Source organism: Helobdella robusta (assembly GCF_000326865.2).
Source record: "Helobdella robusta unplaced genomic scaffold HELROscaffold_1, whole genome shotgun sequence".
In the NCBI taxonomy this organism is placed as follows: Eukaryota; Metazoa; Annelida; class Clitellata; order Rhynchobdellida; family Glossiphoniidae; genus Helobdella; species Helobdella robusta.
In genome coordinates, this window is record NW_008703570.1 from 6,939,984 (window position 1) to 6,962,454 (window position 22,471).

Sequence of the window (22,471 nt, forward strand, 5' to 3'; positions counted from 1 at the left end):
GATAACGACGATGATGAAACAACATCGTTGCAAGAATTAAATTAAATTTCGGTTAACAAACTTTGAATTTTAAAAAAAATACTTCAACGTTGAACAAAGTCACGAAAGGGCAAACTAAAATGTAGATGAAAGATTTTATTCAGTCAATTATTAAAAATAATGAAAAAAATAAAAATAGCGTAAAATATGATGATGACAACAGGTGATAATGTTCATCATTTGATTAATGAATGGTTTTGAATGGCTGGAGATGATGATAGAACTTAGAACGGTAGTGTTAATTCCATTGTGTTCTTTCACGCTTGGCATGGCTACGATATTTATTGCATCACCTGACGTTCCGACCGCTCAATAACAAATGCATCTATACAACAACTCCAGCCAAAACAACAACAACAACAGCAACAACAGCAACATGTAAAAAACAAAAACGTTGCAATGTCTGTAGAATCAAAAATGACAACAACGTCATCAGATAATAAATACACCTCTACAAGTCACAAAGAAAATTCAGTGACTTACAGCGTAAAAGTTTTAACAACGCCATCAACAACATCGCAAAACCACAATTACATTAGCGAAGATACACAATGACAATAACAGAATATCACATCTGTTAAGTATTTGCAATAAAAACTTCCATAACTACACAACCAAGAAACTAGCAAGTGCACATTTGTACAAAATGAAACAATCGCGCGGTGGAGGTAGGTGTAGCTATATAATAGAACAAGATTTTTAAATGCGGCTGAAAAAAATTTGCAAATTTTTTTCAAATTTAATAAGCAAATTTCTAATCTGACAGTTTTAATTATTATAAAATTATATTATTAAACTATGATATCCCAGCGATTCAAATCAATTTACAAAAATATTCATAATAGTCTAATTAGACGACAATATTTTTAAATGATTATTTGTATCAAGGTCCAGATAGAATAAAAGTTGAATAGTTTATTCGCATTTTTTAATTCATATATGAACAATTTATGGTTTGTTTTTCTATAGAATTTCATTTCAGAAGCTGGCCGCACCTTTCAAGTTTTAAATTTTTCTTGTCTTCGCGAGCTTATTGATGTTTTCTGTCCTTTCCTCCTTTCTTTCATAAATAAAATAAAATAAAAATGAAAATAATAACAATTCTTCTTGAAACAATATTTTTTGTTTTCTCATAAGTTTTGAAAGAAAAAATTTATAAAGGCATGAAAATTTAATTACATTTCCCTTTACTGTTCGCTACCCGTCGCTTTGTTGTTGTTGTTATTGCTGCTGTGGTTAATGTTTTTGTTGTTGCTGTTGTTACTAATGTTGTTTTTGTTTTTGTTGTTGTTGCTGGGGTTAATGTTTTTGTTGTTGTTGCTGCTGCTGTGGTTAATGTTTTTGTTGTTGCTTATGTGGTTGGGGTATTTGTTGTTGTTGTTAAAATTTTGTTATTGTTGTTGTTATTGCTGTTGTTAATGTTGTCGTTGTTAGTGTTATTGATGCATTTGATGTTGTTGAAGTGGATGCACCTTTTAATGTTTAGTGCAGATATGTAGGATATTTCACGTACTATATATTTTAAATTCTTTATACATGGATCAGTGCTTTTTATTAAAATCGATACTTCAACGACCAAAAAATAAATGCTTCCAACAATAGTATTTGTCAAAAAAAAGTTAAGTATGTTTAATGAATGGTGATAATGTTGATGATGACTAACACAATGATGATGAATGACGCAATGATGATAACTACATTTATAATTACCATAGTGATGACATAAAAGATAAAGATCATGATTAATGGAATGTACATAATGCACCATGCAGTGTTCCATCCAATGTTGATATGAGTATTGATAAGTTGAAGCTGATATCAATAACAATGGGAAGGTAACATGGAAAAAGTATTTCATTATGAAGGTAGTGATTTTATGAAAGCAACTGGAATGTAAATGTCATCGTAAACATACTGCGTGAAGTGCATGGAAATAATAATAATGATCTGCAATATGAAACTAACTCTCTCTCTCTCTCTCTCTCCTCTCTCTCTCTCTCTCTCTCTCTCTCTCTCTCTCTCTGTTCTTTTGTGTTTGTGTGCTTACATGTACGTGTGTTATGTGTCCATGTGCAAATGTACGTGTGCATGATGTGCAGATGTGAGTTAGTGTGCTTTCATGTGCATGTACGTTGAAACGACGACCTCTCCAAGTTTAATAACAAAGATGATGTTCGCATGAAAGACACCACAAGGCATCAAATGAATCAGCTCACCTCTCTGCGTATTAATTGTCTTCACGTGCACATCCCTCCGTGCCTGTGTACGCTCTGCTCACTGCTCATGTCACTTGCAAATAAACTACGCACTCAACAACATACTCGACTGCTTAAGTAGGTGCACACACAACTTTGAACTGAGGTGCATCTAAATATATTCATAAACATATTCAAGTATAGGGTAGACATGAAGTTTTGCTTTTATTACGCAGGACTGCTTAATTGAACACCATTTTTGAATACTAAGTTTCAATTAATTTTAAATAACTTCTGTGTGGTAAATATCGTCTGCCTGCCACACGCACGACTGCGACACACGCTCGCAAACATCCACCACGCAGGTAGAGCATCACATCATAAAAACAAAGTGCGCAGGCTGCTTTCGAACCGCATCACCACCACCATCACCACCACACCGATGTTTTTTAAATATTTACGTGTGGCACAAAACTTTCTTTCTGCTTCAGCTAACTTGGTTTGAATTAAATAAATATTTTTTTTTTATTTTTGAAAATTCATCCAGCCATTAGGCTTTTCAAGGAAGTTTCATGTGAATAGGTGAACAAAAACTTATTAAAAAGTTTAATAGGTCGACACTGTATGCCTGTGCAACTAACGCAACATCAGTCTCGTCGTGAATTGCACTAACATATGCCAATTTTACGACCTACCTTCATCATATTTCACTTTCAATTCAAAATTAGTTTAAAATTGGCTTTCTTTCTTTTTCTTTTTGAAACCACAAAATCTGCCAAAAATTGAAAAAATGTTGGGGTTTTAAATTTTTTTCTGTCCAAAAAATTTGATTTTATTGCATTATTGTTTTATCATTTTAGTTTTAACTTTCGTGTTGCCATTTTGCTTAGCCACGTAAGTAAAACAATTCTCAAACTGTCCCTTCGTAGGTTGTTGGCTCATGAACACTTTCACCTGCACTGTTGGATGGAATTAATACGAGAAAAACTAAGTTATTTTATTTATTTATTGGTTATATTTCAAAATTTTTTAGCTTCGGTATTTCATGTTTCTAAAGCATTTGTCGAAATCGATACCACCGACACATGCATGGAATACTCTTAATTTGAGTTTTACGGAAAAGTAATGACTCTTTAATATTTTTTTCTTTGTCTTTGGAATATGGTTCCTGCTAAAGTATTTTTTTCTACTCATTTTCTCTATTCCTCTATCTGCATTAATTTCATTTTCAAGTTAAGTAAACAAATTTGCAATCGTATGCTCGGGCAAAATCTACAAAATGGATGACCTCATAACAAAGCGGTACTACGTGGTGCATGCTATTTTGCAACTGGCGTGTTAATGAGCATTGTGAGTGAGTGTAATAATGATGATGGTGAATGTAATAATGATGTAGATTTTTGTGGGGCGACATTCAAACCCCCGCGTACGAATATCGACCCAAGCCTCTACCTCGGCCGCTCGGCGGACTCTTTTTTGGGTTTTTTCCACTTTCGCCACTCCAGACTGAAATCCAAGCAACTATAATCAAGAGCTAAAACACCAAGCGAGCAAAACTTAGAAACCAAGGGCGAAACCAAGAGCTTAAGATCTAGAAACCATGAGCGAAACCAGGATAGTTAGCTTATCAACTTGCCGCCATGAGGTTAGTGACAGCCATATATATATATATATACTATAGTGTCTGTGTGGCTGAATTTGACTGCCATATTTACATAACGCTTTTTATACTATAGAAAGTTCTCTACTCATCTCTGTATTCTTTTCTATAACCCTATATACAAAACAAGACGTATCGAGCGTCGCATATATGGCATAGCAAATAAAATAGACATAAAGAGAAATATTCATTTGAATATTTAAATATGACTTCAAAGGCGCGATAACCTTTATCACATTTGTCACTCATTCACAATGGTGATGGTGATAGTGAATTGTTAAGATATGCTGTCAGAATATTAGGAATTACATGGAACTGAATTTTTACAAAATATTTAAAAATATTTTTAACTGTTGTGAAGGCTTATAAGTTTTTCACCATGATTAAATGAATAAAATATTTTTTTACAAAATAAAATATGAAATATTCAAACCTAACCTCAGTCACGTTACATTTTTTTAACTTTAAAATTAACATAAAAGTGATGTTAACACTTGTTAACATAATTTTTCAAATTTTTGAATACCTACCTACTCCATTTGCAAACAGTTGACAATTTTTTTACTTGAATTTTTCACACGTCAGCTTTTGTTGCGTAGTCAAATTATAATAAAATAATTATTTGTTTGTTAATAAAATATCCAAATAAACATAGTATTACAATTTTTTGATGCTCTCAAAAAATTAAGTAAAAAATTGCTCAACAAACCAAATAAACAACCAACAAACCAAATTGGAAGCCAAACAACCATATATCCATCTAACCAACCGATAAACTAGCTAACTAGCTAACAAACTAAGTTGAGTAGAGAAGGAACACACACACACACATACACTCACACAGATCTCCTTAAAATGTCAACAAGTCATGAAGCACTTAAAGTAAACAACATCAGACTCTATGATACTGACCATCACAAACACAAGACCCTTAAACATGAGATGATGATGATGATGACGATGAAGTTGTTTGTTGTTTTTTTGTGATCATGATAATGATTGTGATGATAAGGTGATTGTGTTGGTAATGTTATTGATGATGATGATGACGAAAATGTTGATGACGACGACGATGATGATGTTGATGATGATAATGATGATGAAGACGATGACAAAATGAAGGTGATGATGACAAAATAAAAAAAGAACTTTGAAAAGTCATTCAAAGCCAAACATTTTCAATAAAAAAAACAATCATTGATCAATGCAAGCAAAAATTTCAAACAAAACCTCTTCAATTGTGATTATCATTTATAATAATTCAGTAATTATTAATACAAGTCTTATTTCAAGCTACAAACTACTAACAATCAAATGTTCAATAAACTTACCAACAACATTTCACTGAAAGTCATACAAACAAAAATTGTTGACTCACCACCACGCTCTCCTAAAAACCTGTACGCTAACAACTGCGTATACGCACTTATACACTAACCCTTACAGGCATACAAACACATGCAGAAATATATATAAAAAAATATTCATACCTAGAAATACACATACACACATAGATATACTCATACATACGTACACATACATTCAGGGATATAAAGATACATATACACAAGAAGATACACATATACACAAAAAAGATATACATTCATACATAAAAATATATATATTTGAATAGAGGGATATATAGGCACAAAAAAATACATACACTCGCAAGAGTTGAGGCAGGAACACAAAGGAATATTCTCGTCAAGTTGGTAAGCGGAAGACGAGAAACAATAAATAATGAATGGCCCAAATAGAAGTTCTATTGCTAAATTTTATATTCTTCCCTCTTTATTCTGCTGCTTAATTGGACTCTAAAGATACTTGCTCTTGCTTTCTTTCATCTTTCTACACTGGCTCTTATGGTTCTCTCTCATATTTCTTTTGTCACTCTCTTTTCCTCTTTTTATTTTCCCTCTTTCTCTCAATTTTTTTTTTCAATATTTTCTCATTTTATTTTTTTAACTTTGTCCTCTATTTTATTTTACTCCTGTTTGTTTTCTTTTTCTTCACTCTTCTACTTCACTTACCTTTTTCCTTCCTTTACGTTTTTGTTGTCCGTTGTTCAAAATTTTCCAAAATTTTTTAATAATTTTTTTCGTTTTTTTCTTGAAAATTTTTTTGAGAAATTTGTTTTTAATCTCTTTAGTTACATTTTATCTTAGAAAAAATTTTCTTGAGCAGAACAATACTTGAATGAGAGTTTGAGTTTCGGGCAAACGTTTGTATCAATTTGTGCTTTCCAGCATTTCGTGAGAGCACTTCACTTGCAACGATTTTACGTTATTTGAAAAAAAAGAAAGGAGGATTTTTAGTTGAATTGTTGGTGACTATGTTGCTATTTAGAATTTATGTATAATATAATTTTTTAGCAGTATAATATAATATATTTAGGGAATAAACAGAAAAATACATTTACTTATTACAACAGATTATAATTTTTTAGCTTTAAACTGGCATTAGATTTTTGTGAAAAAGGTTAAAATTTTGATTTGTTCACAAATTGTTTTATATCAAATAATTTGAAAATTTATTTTTAAAAAGATTTGTTGTTGTTTTCATCGTTGTCTCAAAATAGTTAAGTATTGGCTGTTACTGTCGCGCTTCTATTTTCTATCGCTGCTGTAGTCCTATTGATTGACTTCAATTTCAATATCGATTTATCAATGTATGTTATGTTTAAAAAGTACAACATTTATTTAATTACATAGACGCATGGTTGCTGCTACACACACATACATATAAATACATACATACATGTCTAAATTTGTATATCGTCGTACGTTCCAGTTTAGTGGCGATGACTTGCACAACAAAATCTCTGCAGATGCAGAGCTGCTTGTCTAATATTACGTGCCGCTAAATTTTCATTTCTGCGCGTAGAATCGTTTAAAAAATTGTTTTTAATATGTTTTGTCATTATTGTGAGGACGTGAGTGTGGCTGGATTGTTGCTGCTTGTACTTGCTAACGTAATATTATTATAAACTTTGCATGGTTGCTTTTGTACTATCATCGTATTTGTTTTGTTGCAATTGTATCGTTGTTGAATTTGTTTTGTGGTGTTTAAATTGTTTGTATTGTTGTATTTGTATTTTATTTGTATCTTTACATTGGCATCGTTGTTCTTATATTGTTGCTGCAGTTGTATTGTTTGAGGAACACAAGTGCACTATCTTTGTTCGCTGGTTCATCGCACTCAAATGCTCCGCTTTTTTTTCCCATGTTCCCATGTTCTATTTTTTTTTTGTTTTATGTTCTTCATGTTGACAAACCTAAAATATGCAACAATGAGCAGAATCGATGTTAATGGAAATAATGGAATACACGACATGTAGTGGGATGGATGGATGCCGGCCCTTGCAAGCGTTTCTATGTTTTAATGAAGTGAACATGATCAGGTCATCTACAAATAATATAAACATTATTTGAACATTTGTATGAGTGCGTTTAAATTCGTCAACAAATTTATACAGAGCGGCTATGTAGTATAATGGTTACAGGCAACTGGCCGGTTTGAATACAAAAAAAATGCCCGCCTACGACTTGCATTGTGTGTAATATGTCTGGATTCACCCATGTTCTCATGCACTGTGTGGATTTTTGATGCATCTAATTAATGCAATAAGTGAAAATAGTTGAAATATATGTATCTACGAACACATTTTCACACCTACATGTGTCGAGCAGTCCGTGTAATCAACCGTGCAAACAGAGCTTTGAAATTTTGGAGGAAACAAAAAGGTAGTTAATAATAAAGACGGCACGCCGGCAACAGAACTTAAACCTGAATGAACCTCAGATGTGCATGCTAACATTAAAACTAACCCTGTCATGTTCTTTGCAACAAACAACAACAACAGCAAATCTTCATCTATTTAATTATCTGCGTATGTAAACAAGTATGCAGATATACAAACATACAGGCCACAAACAAACGTCATTGCAGACAAACGAATGTTCATAATAACAAGCAAACAAACAAACAAACAAAAAATAACAACAAACGAACGAACGAACAGAGAGAATTGTTGATCAGAGCTACAAACGAACAAGGCATGTGCTGACATTATTTTCCTCTGGTGACACCCAACATTCATTTTTCAAACTTATTTTCCTGATTATTTTGCCGTTGTTTTGTTTTTTTACTTTCATATTAGTAAAAGTTTGTCTGTGTGTGTGTTTCTATATATATATATATATATATATATGTGTGTGTGTGTGTGTGTCAGTCTGTATTTATGTGTGTTAGTGTGTTTTTATGTGCGTATGCGTACATGTATGTGTGCGTGTATATGTGTATGCATGCAAAGATTTGTTTGTTTGTTTGTCCGGGCACTACTAGGCTACACAGAGCGAGACAGGATATTATACTCTGTTCCATATTTTTGAGAGAAGAGTTAAAAGAAATTGCCGACCAGCAAACATTTTAATAATTGATATGAGCGTTGTTTTTGTAATCTTAAAACCATATTTATTGTATCTTGTCTAGTAATTTAGTATCTTGTCTAGTAATTTTTGTCAATTCTATCGCAATTAATTTCAATAAAACTGAAATCATTGCTGCATGGAACAAAGAATAAAATTAACTTTTAAAATTTTTATTTTTTTTTCACAATTATACTATGTATTATTATTTTTTGTTATCCAACTAAATTATCAGAAGGTTATTTTTTTTATAAATTCATAGCATATAAACACCTCTTAGGCAAAACAGAATTTTTCCCACAAACGAATTCTATATAAAATAACTTCAATATAACAAATTTTTTCCTGGAACCCTCAAATTCGCTATATGAATGTTTGGAAGTATTTATCATTGTTCAGTCATTAACATCATAATATTTTAATCAACGTAATCGTTTTCGTTATCATTATCATTGTTATCCAACCTCACTCTGATATAATCCTCATCATCATCATCAACATTTTCTTTCTTTTAATCATCATCAACATCATCACCATCGTCAGCATCATCCTACAGCATCAAAACTTTGGAGGATGATGACAACATCCTCCTTTTCATCATCATCATCATCTTTCTTTTCTTCCTAATTTTAAATTTTTTCATGATTTTCATCATCATCTTCTTTTTCTTCTTCTTTCTCTTCTTATCTACCACCCACCATTATCCTCATCTTTTTATTTTTGTTTTTCATCTTCATTATCATCATCTCGTCAACACCATCCTCATCATTGACGTCATCATTGACGTCATCAGTTGTTAAAAAGTTCATCAAGACTTTTTATTCATTGAGTCGGAGAGTGTTACTGACGGTAAACGAGTGAACGACCGAGCGAACGAACGGACGAACGGGCAAACGAGTGAACGAGCAAACGAGCTAACATGCAAACATGCAAACGAGAAAAGTTTTATTTAGTAATAGCATTAATAAATATTATTATTCACCATCATCATCACAACCATCATTAATAGTTTCGGTGTATATTTACAATTTATAATATTTTATATTAAATTATAGCGTCACATCACCTCATATTAAATTACATTACAAGACATTACATTACATTACATGACATTACAACGACATCACATGAAACATCCCGAGAGATAACATTGTGTTTCATAACACTGAATTACATTTCATCACATTAAATTTCATAATATTCCACTAAATTACACGCGTTACATCATACTGTATTACATCACATCACATCCTATCTCATCGCATCACATCGCATTACATTACCTCTCATTACATTAAATTTCAAAACACAATCTCTCCTTGCTGCTCATTCCATTAACATCAAATTTCATCCATTTAATGCACCGCAGTTCGCTTCATCATTCTCGTCGCCGTCGTCATCACATCATCATTTTTGTTGTCATTTTCTTCTTCAATGTTCTCTTTTCCTTTCTTCATGATGTCGTTCACATTGCAGCTAAAGACCTCTTGCAATTATTATTTTATTATACAGCGTAAATATTCACCATCATCATTCTTATCATTTTAATCATTAACAATGAATTTTGAGTTACTAATCGAAGAATGAACAAACCAGATTAAGACTTGTTTAACTTCAATACATTGAAAAATTAATGTTGTTAGTCAGGTTACAATAATAAATTTGAATATATACATTTTCAATTGCGTCACCATTTCTTAGGTTCTTATGTTTCTAACGGACTTTTATATATTTTGAAAAGAAAACTTGTACATTTGCGATCAGTTGAATTAAAAACAAAAATATTTTTTAAATCTTCATAAAAAAAATCCTCTGCAATTAAATTTCATAATTACAATGTTTGTCTAAATAAGTAGACCTTCTATCTGGAATTATTTTTAGGTTAATGCATACATTAATTACTCTCCATGTAGAATTGATTCTAAATTAAATTGTGTCGTTATGAGAAAAAAAACTTTAAAAACAAAAATATTCAAGAAAGCAAATGATACAACATGACTTCATTATCAAGATACATGCCCACGACCAAGATGATTTTAAATATTAAATGGCGATTGAATGTGACGAGCACTGAGAAATGGGGTCTGAATAATTTATATTTTTGCCACCGGAACAACGCAAGATTACTTTTTACATGATAATTTGTTGGATTGCTTCCATTTTAATAATATCTCTTCTATTTGTTTTTAAGAAAATGACGGAGGATTCAATTATTTAAAATCAGATCACCCAGGAAGTCATACCTTACTGATGTTTGTATGTGTATCTATAATTATTATAATTATTGAAATAATCTTGTTCGTATAATTTGTGTTTGAGAGAATTAATTTTTTTTTTATTTTCAAGTGCTTTTGAGGTCAAAATTAGCAATTATTTCATTCAAAGTATTCAGGCCTAAGTTTTTCAGAGACATCTAATAGACATTTCTATAATTCTTCTTTTCTTTTCACTTCAGAAAAATTTCAATATGTTTCTTTATGTTTCTTTAACTTTCAAGAATGTTAATATTTTTATATCGCCAGTTATATGACTTTTGGCGTTGAGATGACATTTTCATATCGTTTTTTAAGCCATCCATGACTGAACAGGAAGAAAAAATGACAGAGGAACAGTTATGTTGGAGCTGTGATGCAATAAAAATAGAAGCGATATGAGAATGATCTTCAAATGTTCTCAAACTATGCGTATAAGCTCCCGTGCAATGGAAGATTAGTAACAACGTAATAACTATCCATAGATATTTTCAACTTCCAACGCGCGATTAACCTTATAAACATTCTACAAACTACTATCACATATGTACTGGCATTTATACACACATACATCCATCCAACCATCCATCCATTCATCCATCCATCCATCCATACATTCATACATACATACATACATACATACACACACATACATACATACACACATACATACATACACACACACATACATACATACAGACAAACATACATACAGACAAACATACATACATATATACATTGCATATATTTTTAAAATGTGTTTAGTAAATTCATTTACGTATGTGTTAAGTAGCATGAGCGTGAAAAAGGTAACGAGAAAAAATGGCGACAAGAAAAAGAAAAAGAGAGAGAAAGAGAGAGAAAGAGATAAAAAGAGAGAAAAAAAGAAAGAGAGAGAGAGAAAGAGAGAATGACAAATAGGAAAACGTTGTGAGTAAGAATATGAAAAATGCAATTGTAATTATTTCATCAAAAACATCATTAAATTGTATGACGAAGATAATGTGAAACAACGAGGATGACAATGATGACAATGATGATGAAGAAGCTGGTAATGACGATGAAGAAGAAAAAGATGAAGAAGAAGAAGAAGAAGAAGAAGAAGAAGAAGAAGAAGAAGAAGAAGCCGATATCGACGATGATGAAGAGGATGATAAAGCTGATGATGACAATGGTGATGATGAAAAAGACGATGACAATGATGATGAGGATAATGATGTGTTGCATTCATCTCAGTACAATATCGATCGCTTTCTTGACAATTGTCTCCCATATTTTAGCGCACAATTCTATTCTAAAAAAAACTAAAAAGAAACTTCGGGCCATGAAAATGTATAATAATAATAATAATTTTTTGCATATTAATTATTATTATTGTTAGTGTTATTATTATTAATACATAATTTTGATTGTTTTATATTATTATTATAACAAAAAATTTTACTAATATTAATACACTTACTGATCATTAGAAAGACAACAATATCATAGTAGTAGTAGTAATAATATTATCAATAAAATAATAACAACACAACCCTATAAAAAAATTTTTCGGAAAAAAGTCTAGAGGTCTAGGTTATCTCAACTAATTTAGAATAGTTTGACGTCACTGAGTTCGAAAATGATGATTGCTTCTCCAGAGTTGGTCAATTTTTTACGCAAACTTGATTTCAAATAAGGACAGTTGGATGTTTTGCATCCTTTATCGCTTGATTTTTCATAATACAGCTTATCAAAAAACATTTTTATGAGAACTCGATGAGCAACGAACTGGGAAAGGGAGGTTCGACAAGGACATGCGTGGAATTAATATCAGGCATGAAGGAAGATTGGATTCAGTGATGATGGCGGATTATTGTTGGACTCTAAAGAGATGCTGTAAAAACGAGCTAGGGTTTTTAGGAAGTAAAAATTTGTTTAGTGTAGTTAACCGTACTTTGCTAAAATACCAAAAAAATGAAAACTATGTCCATAAAGCAACAATTATGACAACCTTTCATTATTGTGATAAATCAAACATTAAATAATACCTAGCAAATAATTGTAATTATACATTATAACTGAAGCAACGGCTGCAGTATATGGTTATACTAAATTTTACATAAAACAGTAAAAAATAAACATTTCGTTATAAAATGAAAATTTGAACTAAACTACCAAAACCAACTTAATTTTTGCATTTAGCATGTGTGAATTGACTATAATCAGCTAAAAGACCTTGGACTTTTTTTCTGTTGACCCATGTAATAAGTACAAATAAGAGCAAACTTATGAATATACCGAAAAAAATTGGAAAAATGTATTTAAACAAATAAAAATAGTTGCCTAATAAATGAATGAATGAAATGATAATAAATTGTTCCTCTGCAGATGTTCATATCCAAAACAAACAAATTATTTTTCATGTTTAAAAAATTTAGCAAAAAATTAAAAAAAAACAACAGGAAGTAGACAAGGAAGGCTTATATTTGGAAGCGAAAAACTATGGTTGTAATTTTATGTTATATATAACAACTCAGAAAATATTGGAACACGGCACAATACAACATCCCCAGTAGCTTCATAATAATAATTACATAATTATTATTAGTGTAGTCGGCTGCACATAGGACAACAACAAAACCACAATTAATCACAATAACAAAACGTAACGTTAAAACGATACAACATAAGTTAAACCACACAAGTGACAAAACCAAAACTTTCCACAAAAACCACTACAGCTTATAAAAACCAACAAAAATACACCAATAGCAAGAAACAACAACATATACCATAACAGAACAACAACATGCCCAAAAAAACAACATCGTGACAACCAATTACAACAACATGACAACAACAGTAACAGCACAACAACAAGCAAGAACAACAACAACAACAAAGCAACGCGAAGATCATTTCGACATTTTAATGTCCGCAATTATTCGTAGAACGTTTTGTCGTACTTTCAAATTTGCGGCGATGATGACGAAGACGACGATGATGATGACGATGTTTCGCAATGAATGTTTGAGCATAATTATTTATTGTCATCATCGTCGTCGTCATCATACTCTTCATCGTAATCATTATCATCACCATATTCACAATCTTCATCACCATCATCATTATAAAACATCATCATCCTCATCATCATCATTATCATCTTATCATTATGAAACATCATCATTATCAAACATTATCATCATCATTATTTATGAAACCAATACTAAATAAAATTACAAATGGACAAATTACATCAGACGTTATCACAATCACTATCATCATCCTAACCACCTCAAAACATCCGTCGTTCATCAATTCATCTCATGATCACATGATCACTATTATAATGTGTACCGTGATTTCAAATTTTTTTAAAATAAATTTTTGAAATATTTCAATTTCATACGCTGAATCCCTAATTAATAATTCTAACATGGTTTAAAAAATAGTTCGTTTTATGACAAATATTTCTGGTAACAAAATGTTAGGATGAGATTTTAGTTGCAGTGAGATGAGCAGTGCAGTGATGATAATGAGTGGGTGACTATAATTTGCATTGTCATCGGAAAATGATGACAAGCAAAAAGACGACGATGGCGACGATGATGTTAATGATGATAGACACAATGACTTCACCGATGATGACAACAATGCAATAACTGTAATAAAGGTTACGAGATAAAAGCTATCTGACATGAGATATTTAAATGTACCCAAGTAGAAAGGAGTGCATGCGTACCGGCACACTTACAAGCATACGTACAAGAAGACGTAGAAGAAGACGCACAACTATGCGTCCAACCACACACACACGATCGTGAACAAGTGCATTCGAAGTTGATTCGCACATAAACGAAAATGTGCATTTAGATTTCATGTTAGAGCTCAACAAATGTGAAAGATTATTTGTGATACAAAATATATATCGAGAACTTGGAGAAAATATTTGTTCAAGAACTTGGAGAAAATATTTGTTCAAGAACTTGGAGAAAATATTTGTTCAAGAACTTGGAGAAAATATTTGTTGTACGTAAATTTGAAGATTTTTGAAGCCCTTTGTACATGTTTCGGCAAACTCAAATGCAGTTCAGTTGATTTTTTATTTCTTACTGTCGGTTGGCAAAACTTTATGAGTTGTTTCACATCGGCACAATGCAGCAGCCATCGTTCAGAAAACAAAATACATGCAATTTTTACGTAACATCAAATGATGCTGCTGCTGCTGCTGCTGATGCTGGATGGTGAGACGTTGTAAAAGTATTTCTCGTCAACTATTCGAAAATAGATCACTTAGATACAAACACACAGACAAACTCATACACGCATATACACACACAGGTACACACACTCACACATACACACAAACACATTTACATACAAACACATATATGTGTTCGATATACATACATGTGCGACATCAGAAGAAATATTTACTCACCTAATTTATTCGGTTAATTTACATCCACATTCAATTATCGACGTACATTTATTTGCTGCTGATGGTTTTTGTCGAAAATTTAAATTTGTTTCACAATTTTTCAATTTTTGAATTATATTTTGAACCGCTACTAACAACCCCACAAACGTATGTGCACGCACACACACAAACACACATGCAGAATATATATTTATATATATTAATTTATATACAATATAACGCTAATGTATATACTCTGCTCACACTTATGTTCATAACAACACATCCGTCCTTAAATGCTGGCAAACGGCAGAAATGAGTCGAGTGTGTGTACATACACGTGGTTATCTCACAGAAGAGGGGGAAATGTGACTTTTAAACGTATGCAAAACATTAAACACACAGAGACAAGACATCGGTTGTACAAAAAAAGTGTACAATCGCGTGCAACAATGCTCCGTACACACAACAACAACAACAACATCAACAAATAATGATTTACAGCCTTCCACGTAAATATGTGTTCACCTTTTCTCGGCAAATGCGGCCATGATGTTTATTTTTGTATTGGTTTCTCGAGACAAGTTTGTCGGCAGGACCACTTTCTACTCAACTGAAAACACAAAAGTGCATGAATGGATGGATGAATGAATGAATGGATGGATGGATGGATGGATGGATGGATGAATGGACGGACGGACGGACGGACGGACGAACGAACGAACGAACGAATGAATTAACGAACGAACGAACGAACGAACGAACGAATGAATGAATGAATAAAAACTTGTTTGGAGTTTTCATGCAGTAAAGAAAGTAAACATCTTTACTGTTTGTAGGTTGATACTGCGTTTATGACTTTGTTAGTTTTTAGTAATTGCATTCATGCTTATTTCATTTTACTCTTGAATACATGGCTTTCATTTCTTTTTATTTTACCATAAAGTGTATTTGCAATGCCGTACGTTCATGTACAATGTTGTACTTGTTTGTACAATGTTGTACGTTTGTATTTTGTGCAAGTCCACAAGCGTTGACACTTCAGTCTACTTGAGCTCAATCATGTCTTATGCACTTGGCATCGTCGCAAACGTCACGTTGAACACGCACGCACGCACCTGCACCACACACTAGCGGACACACAATTGCACGCACGCATACGTTTTGCACACTCGAACACAAGCAATACGCAATTGTATGTACACGTACAACGGACATGCAGACAATCATACACAAACACACATACATATTTGTGCACACACAATCGTTCACGTACTTACTCACACACTCCTGTACACACGCCTAAACACGTACACACGTTTATACAACAAACCATTACTTTCACTAATTACTTTTTTAATATTTCTTGTATACAACTTAAAAACGTATTTATCGTTGGGCCAAGAAAGAATTATCAAGCCCATTCAGCAAAATTCATGCATAAAAAACAAATATAAATACGCGCATGCACCCATGCCTCAATGCATGGTTGCATGCGTACGTACACTACAATAGAACGAAAGAACACACACATGTGTACAAATTACACACGTATATACGAACATGCAGAAGTACATTCGCACATTATGAAAAACGAAATAACTAAAAGGAGGTAAGAGGGAAAATGACGACACTGAGAATGATGAGGATGATGTTGAAGTAATGAAGGCATACATGTGGCAAGGGGATAGCGCATACATAAAACGCTTTTAATAATAAATTATGCGCAAATTGTGGGAGCTCTTCTTCCTTGTTTGCCTTTTGTCTGCAAGTTGTTCTGCCTGTCTTTATCTTTCTGTATGTATGTGTGTGTGTGTTGGTGTTGGTTGTGTTATTATGCTTGTGTGTTGAATTTAGATGTGATGTCTTGCATGCTTGTATGTTTGTCTGCTGTTACTGTGGGCGGTTAACTATTTATTAACAAATTATTGTTGTATGTAATGATACAAACTTTTGCGTCTTACAGACTTGTACTTTTAAAAATGCCTTTCGAATAGCGTTAGAAATTGGTAATCTTTGTGATATACGGTTAGGATAATATTTGAACTGTCGAAGTGATAAAAACTTAGTTCTACATTTTTTAGTTGAACGTGTTCATTTCATGTAGAATCGTAATTACAACCAAAACAAATTATGATGTGGCGTTGTTGAAAGTTTCTGTAGTATATGCATCTTTCCGTGTTCTTCATTATTCCGTCAGATTGTTTGACTTGCTCCGCTTTGGTTTCAACCATTATGTCAATGTGGTTTTTATTTATTTTTGAATAAGTTGTATGTATGTTAAACAATTGAATTAGATTTTTAATATGAAAAATTTTCTAAGACTGATTTACATTCGAATGTGCAATTCATGTGTTTTGTTTGTTCCACACATAAGCCTCTATGTGTCGTATCTCGTTATGATGTCAGCTGCCACACCTACATCTACATCTTCTCAGGTGACTAAGTTTTATGTTGTTTTAACAGTGCTGCTTTTTAGCATTATTCTTTTAACTGTTTTTATTTTAATTATTATTTTGTTTGAAACTGCTGAATAATGTCACCGCAAAATATGTTTATATTTTTTTTTCCACTAAGTTATATATTTACACAACGGTTTAGAAATTCTACCAAATTGTTGACATTAATCAATTTAAAGTTTCAATTTTCTTTATTAGAATTTTCTGAAAATTTTTGCTCAATTTATTGAAAATAGAATTAATCATAAAAATTCAGTGAAACTGTGGTTATCCAAATTCACCTTGCAGATAGGTCAGACCTTATCTCAATTTTTCACAAATCATCCTCAGTGCAGGTTTGGTTTATACGGTTTCTTTACACAAAGCAAAGTTAGTTACTTAGCAAAGTGAGTTACTGAGTTGATTACGTATTTTTCATCTTCTTATATATATATTGGTAAAAGACCATAATTAATGGAGTATTTTATGAAATTCAAGAAATTATATAAATATATACATGTATATGCATATACATAATACATATATACATAATTATGTGTGTTTGTTAATGCCCACGTTTTTGTGTATGTTTGTTTGTGTGTGTGTGTGTGTGTGTGTGTGTGTGTGTGTGTGTGTGTGTGTGTGTGTGTGTGTGTGTGTGTGTGTGTGTGTGTCTGGAAAAGTTATCATCTGCTTTCGCCTGCCTGTTAGTTATCCATCCATCCGATCTTTATAATTTCCCCCCATCACTTTGAAAGGAAAACTAAATTATTTCTCTGCCATTATCTCTGATCCCCACTGCCAAATTGAAACTTTGAAATAAAATACTCACACGTTTACTGAAGATATTTATTTCTGCTTTCTGTGGAAAAAGTTATTTCGAATTATTTTTATCGCATTTTATATCATTAACATCCTATATTATATCAATATTTATTACAAATTTTATATCATTATTTGTATCTATCACATTCGATATCATTATTTGTATCCTATATGATATAAGCATCCATGTAACACTTGATACTCAGGCTCTCATTCAGTAACCCACATTCGTAGTTCTTCAATCAGAGACTTCGGGAAACTCAAATTTCAAGTTATAAATTTTCAGAGTTAAAAAAATCGCATCACAAATTTAAAAGCGTAGTGAAATATTTCCGTGGGAATAATGTCAAATACATCTTTGCAATGAGCAAATGCTGACTGAATAACAAACTTAAAATTCCATAATGCACGAATTAAAATATTTTCATCGTCTTCAAAATCTCCAAAGTCTCATCTTATGTTATCGTGCCTATGTTTGCATTAAACTTGTTGGATTCATAAATGCTGAAATAAATGAATGAACAAATGATTTGATAATTAAATGAATATATAATACATTTCTTAACAAATAATTGTACCAGAAAAATTCAAATCTTAACAGTTGGTGAGGGCGCTAACTCATTGCCCTAACTGGATTATTTGTGGATATTTTTGATATATAAAAATATTATAGAAAGTTCGTTACATATTTTAATCGTTATAAACGATTTATTGTTTAAAAGTAAAATATTTTGAATTCATGTAGAGTTCCGTAGGAGTCTTGCCTCTTATAAAGGAATTTCATTAATCAAAATAAAGACATCTCATTCAAAATAACATGAGTTGAATTGAAAACAGAAATAAAAACAAAACAAATAAAATATGCACAACATCCAAATAAAGAGAAGAAAGGAGCAATACAGACGTATAGCAAAGAATAAGCCTAACATGCTTACCTAGCTGACCACAAAGGTTTTGTTTGGCGCCTTTATTGAGATTTATCGGTAATTTCGCTCGCGTGCCAGGCTTTTTTGTTTGTTCTGCTGGAGGGAATGAATTGTTTTAAGGTGCACACACGTATTCATACATATTAAATTAATTCGCATCTCTTCCTATTTTTCTTATTTTTTCCACCAGCTCTATATTTTATTTCAATTCAGTGTAAATAATGTATTTCATGGCTTGCAATATTTCCTGACCACTGAGATAGATGCTACATCTTGCTGCTTTTATTTAAATGTGTTTTTATATAATTTATTATTATTATTAAATTATATTTTCGATGTTGCTACCTCGCATTGTCTTTGTCAACTTTGTAAGAACAACCCTCTTCATTTGGAAACAAAATTCAATGTAGCCGCATATTTGTTATTTCAATTATTCTGCTTTACGATCGCTAATAAACAGAGTAGAAATAAATTATTTTTCATTTCAGGTTTACCCATGCATACAAATATATAATGAATCTAACAAGACTTCCACGATCATAAAACTAGCAATCGTATAAACCATAAAAGCATACGCATGTTCAAATTCCCAGCCCATCCCGAACGCATTGTGTGTATGCACTGTGAAGTGCCGTGGTCTGGCTGGACCTTCAGCATACTGCGTACATACGTTCCTTACTAATATACACGAATGATACACGCATACACACGAATGATACACTCATACACACGAATGATACACTCATTCACAGGTACATACATACAAAAGTTTATAGAAAAGTGCGTACACACAAGCATACATATCTGCACATTAGCATACAAATGTGCATGCACATAAACAAAAACGTATGCACGCATATGCACATGCACAGTACGTACAAACACATTTGTGCACTAAAGGAGATGAGGTGCTCGGCATGCGTGAACAATAAAAGAGAGAGTAAGAAGAGGAGTGCACCAAAGAGGCAGGGCAGTGCAGTGATGTAATTGTGAGAAAGATGTGTTTTGAATGTGAAATTAGTCCATGAAAGTTAGCATAAGTACTTTTTAATGAGGTGCGTGCTTCTTTGTAGATCTGCCTGTCTGCCCGCCTGTCTGCCCATTTATCTGCCTGTCTGCCCATTTATCTGCCTGTCTGCCCACCTGTTTGTCTGTTTTTCCGTCAGTCAATCTAGCAACCTACTTGCCAGCCCGATTGCCTGATTCTCTGTTTCACTGCCTACGCACCTAATCGTTTGTTTGCCTGCTTGCCCAAATGTTTGCTTGTTTGTTTCTACCCAAATGTCTGTTTATTTTTTTTCCCAAATGTCTGCTTGTTTGTTTCTACCCAAATGTCTGCTTGTTTTTTTCGCCCAAATGTCTGCTTGCTTGTTTCTACCCAAATTTCTGTTTGTTTCTACGCCAACTCGCTTGATTTTGTGTATGTTTACTCTACTGTCTACTTGCTAAATTGATTTTTTGCCCATGAACTCTCAAAATGAACCATTAAATAAGATGCCTAACAACTCATATAAGCAGCTTCTTCAAGAACTGAAATTTCGTTCAGCTGGCATTGTAAGAGTGGTACAACATCTCAGCTGAGATTAATAATGAAGAATGGTTTTTATTTGTAATTATGTACATACTTTTGTTTAAAAGCGTGCAATAGCAATCATTTTGTCATAAAATGTTTTCTGAAATTAATTGGTTTCACACAACAATGAAGTTGTGTTACATACATATTTGTAATTGATAACAGAAGAAATTAAAAATTGTTGCTTAATATGAATTTTAAATAAATTTCTCCAAACGCACAAGCTTCTGCAAAGTTTGTTCAAACCAATGAATAGTTCACTCTATTCAATTTTACAATTATGAAAATGGTGCGATAAACATTTGATCTCTGTCTGCCTTCATGAAGATTTTCCAAAAACTTTTTTTTATTTTAAACTTAATGGAAAAATTTGAGTTACGGTTTAAACTGACAATATTTTAATAATAATTCTATATATAAAACATAAATACAAACCATTGGTGTTTGAGATTAGGTGTTATAATGAATGACTTTGTATTGTGAGTGGTTCATAAAAAAGGTTTAAGGTTTAAATATCAATTAAATTTCCGTTGAAACTCGTATAAAGATTTTATGCAATGCAAAGAATTGTACAGCACGCAAAATTTTTGTCCTTAATTTTACCCTCGCAAACAAATTCATGTATTTGTGTACATTCATGTGTGTCTGTTTGTTTCAACAATGCCTGCTTGGTGCTTTTGAAACAATAAAAATTGCGTGATGTTAAGCATCGCTTACATGCAACACTTTACAAGCAACAACGCGTCTTTAATTGTCTTCTGTTTAATGTACCTTTCATTGTCTCTGCATTTTCTATTTCTATAATTTTTCATGCTTTTGTAACATTTTGTTGTTGTTTTTGTTTTGTTCGTTGCTGTTGTGGTCTAGTTGAAGTTGATGTTTTAAAAATATAGGCAACAACAAATTGTGACATACATGTGTAATGATGATTGTGATAACAGAAGCAGGCGTTGTAAAATTGATATGTTCTGATAAATAATTGAATGTTGCGATTTTTGAGAATAACTTGGAAAATTAGTAATTAATATTTGATTTGATCCAATTTCATTTGAAAATAAAAAAATTTTCAAAATAGAACTAAATCAAAAAAAAAGTTCAGTGTGAAACTCCAATGCTCCAAACTCATCAACGACCAATTCACGATCAAAAGTTAAAAAACATTAATCGCACTCAACAGACGCTTCAAAAGTAAAATTGTAGCCACAGGTAGATGCAGCTGGTGGTCTATGAGCTGTCTCCAAAGAGAAGAGTGCATTGTGTGACGGGACCTAAATCATCTGCTCTACCTGGCTGCTATTGTTCATTCATGCCCTTCCTATTCATCATTTCTGCTTCCTTGTTTTTTGTCATCATTTATGTAACAACTTTCAATATTATATCAATTCCATTGGCTTCGTTGTTGCCAAGTTTTGAAAAATTTATTTTCATTGCTTCAGTTTAAAAAAATTAATGTTTGAATTTAATTTTAAACTTACGAAATTTATGATAAGGAGATAAAAACTATCTAAAAATTGCAGATGTCTTTTTGAAAAATTAAATTTTACTTCATTGTGCATTGCTGATGCATTTCTGTCATCGCTGCTTAAGAAAATATTTTAAGAAACAATTTAAACTAATTAACCTTACAAATTTGTAAAATGAAATAAAATTGCAAGTATATTTGAATTTAATTATATTTTCATACTTGTTTTTTGAAAAAAAATAGTTATTTTTACTAAATGGTTCAATTCA

At 32.0% G+C, this 22,471-nt stretch overlaps 1 protein-coding gene across 1 annotated transcript; it reads left to right on the top strand.

Annotated features, from left to right (window-relative positions):
- Positions 1-14,768: 14,768 nt before the first annotated feature.
- HELRODRAFT_159120 (hypothetical protein) lies at positions 14,769-18,896 on the top strand (the record flags this gene model as incomplete). Its single annotated transcript, XM_009011034.1, has 5 exons — positions 14,769-14,802; positions 15,483-15,562; positions 17,302-17,416; positions 17,694-17,806; positions 18,843-18,896. 5 exons carry the CDS (start codon positions 14,769-14,771, stop codon positions 18,894-18,896), a joined length of 396 nt encoding a protein of 131 aa, XP_009009282.1.
- Between the last annotated feature and the right edge of the window lie 3,575 nt (positions 18,897-22,471).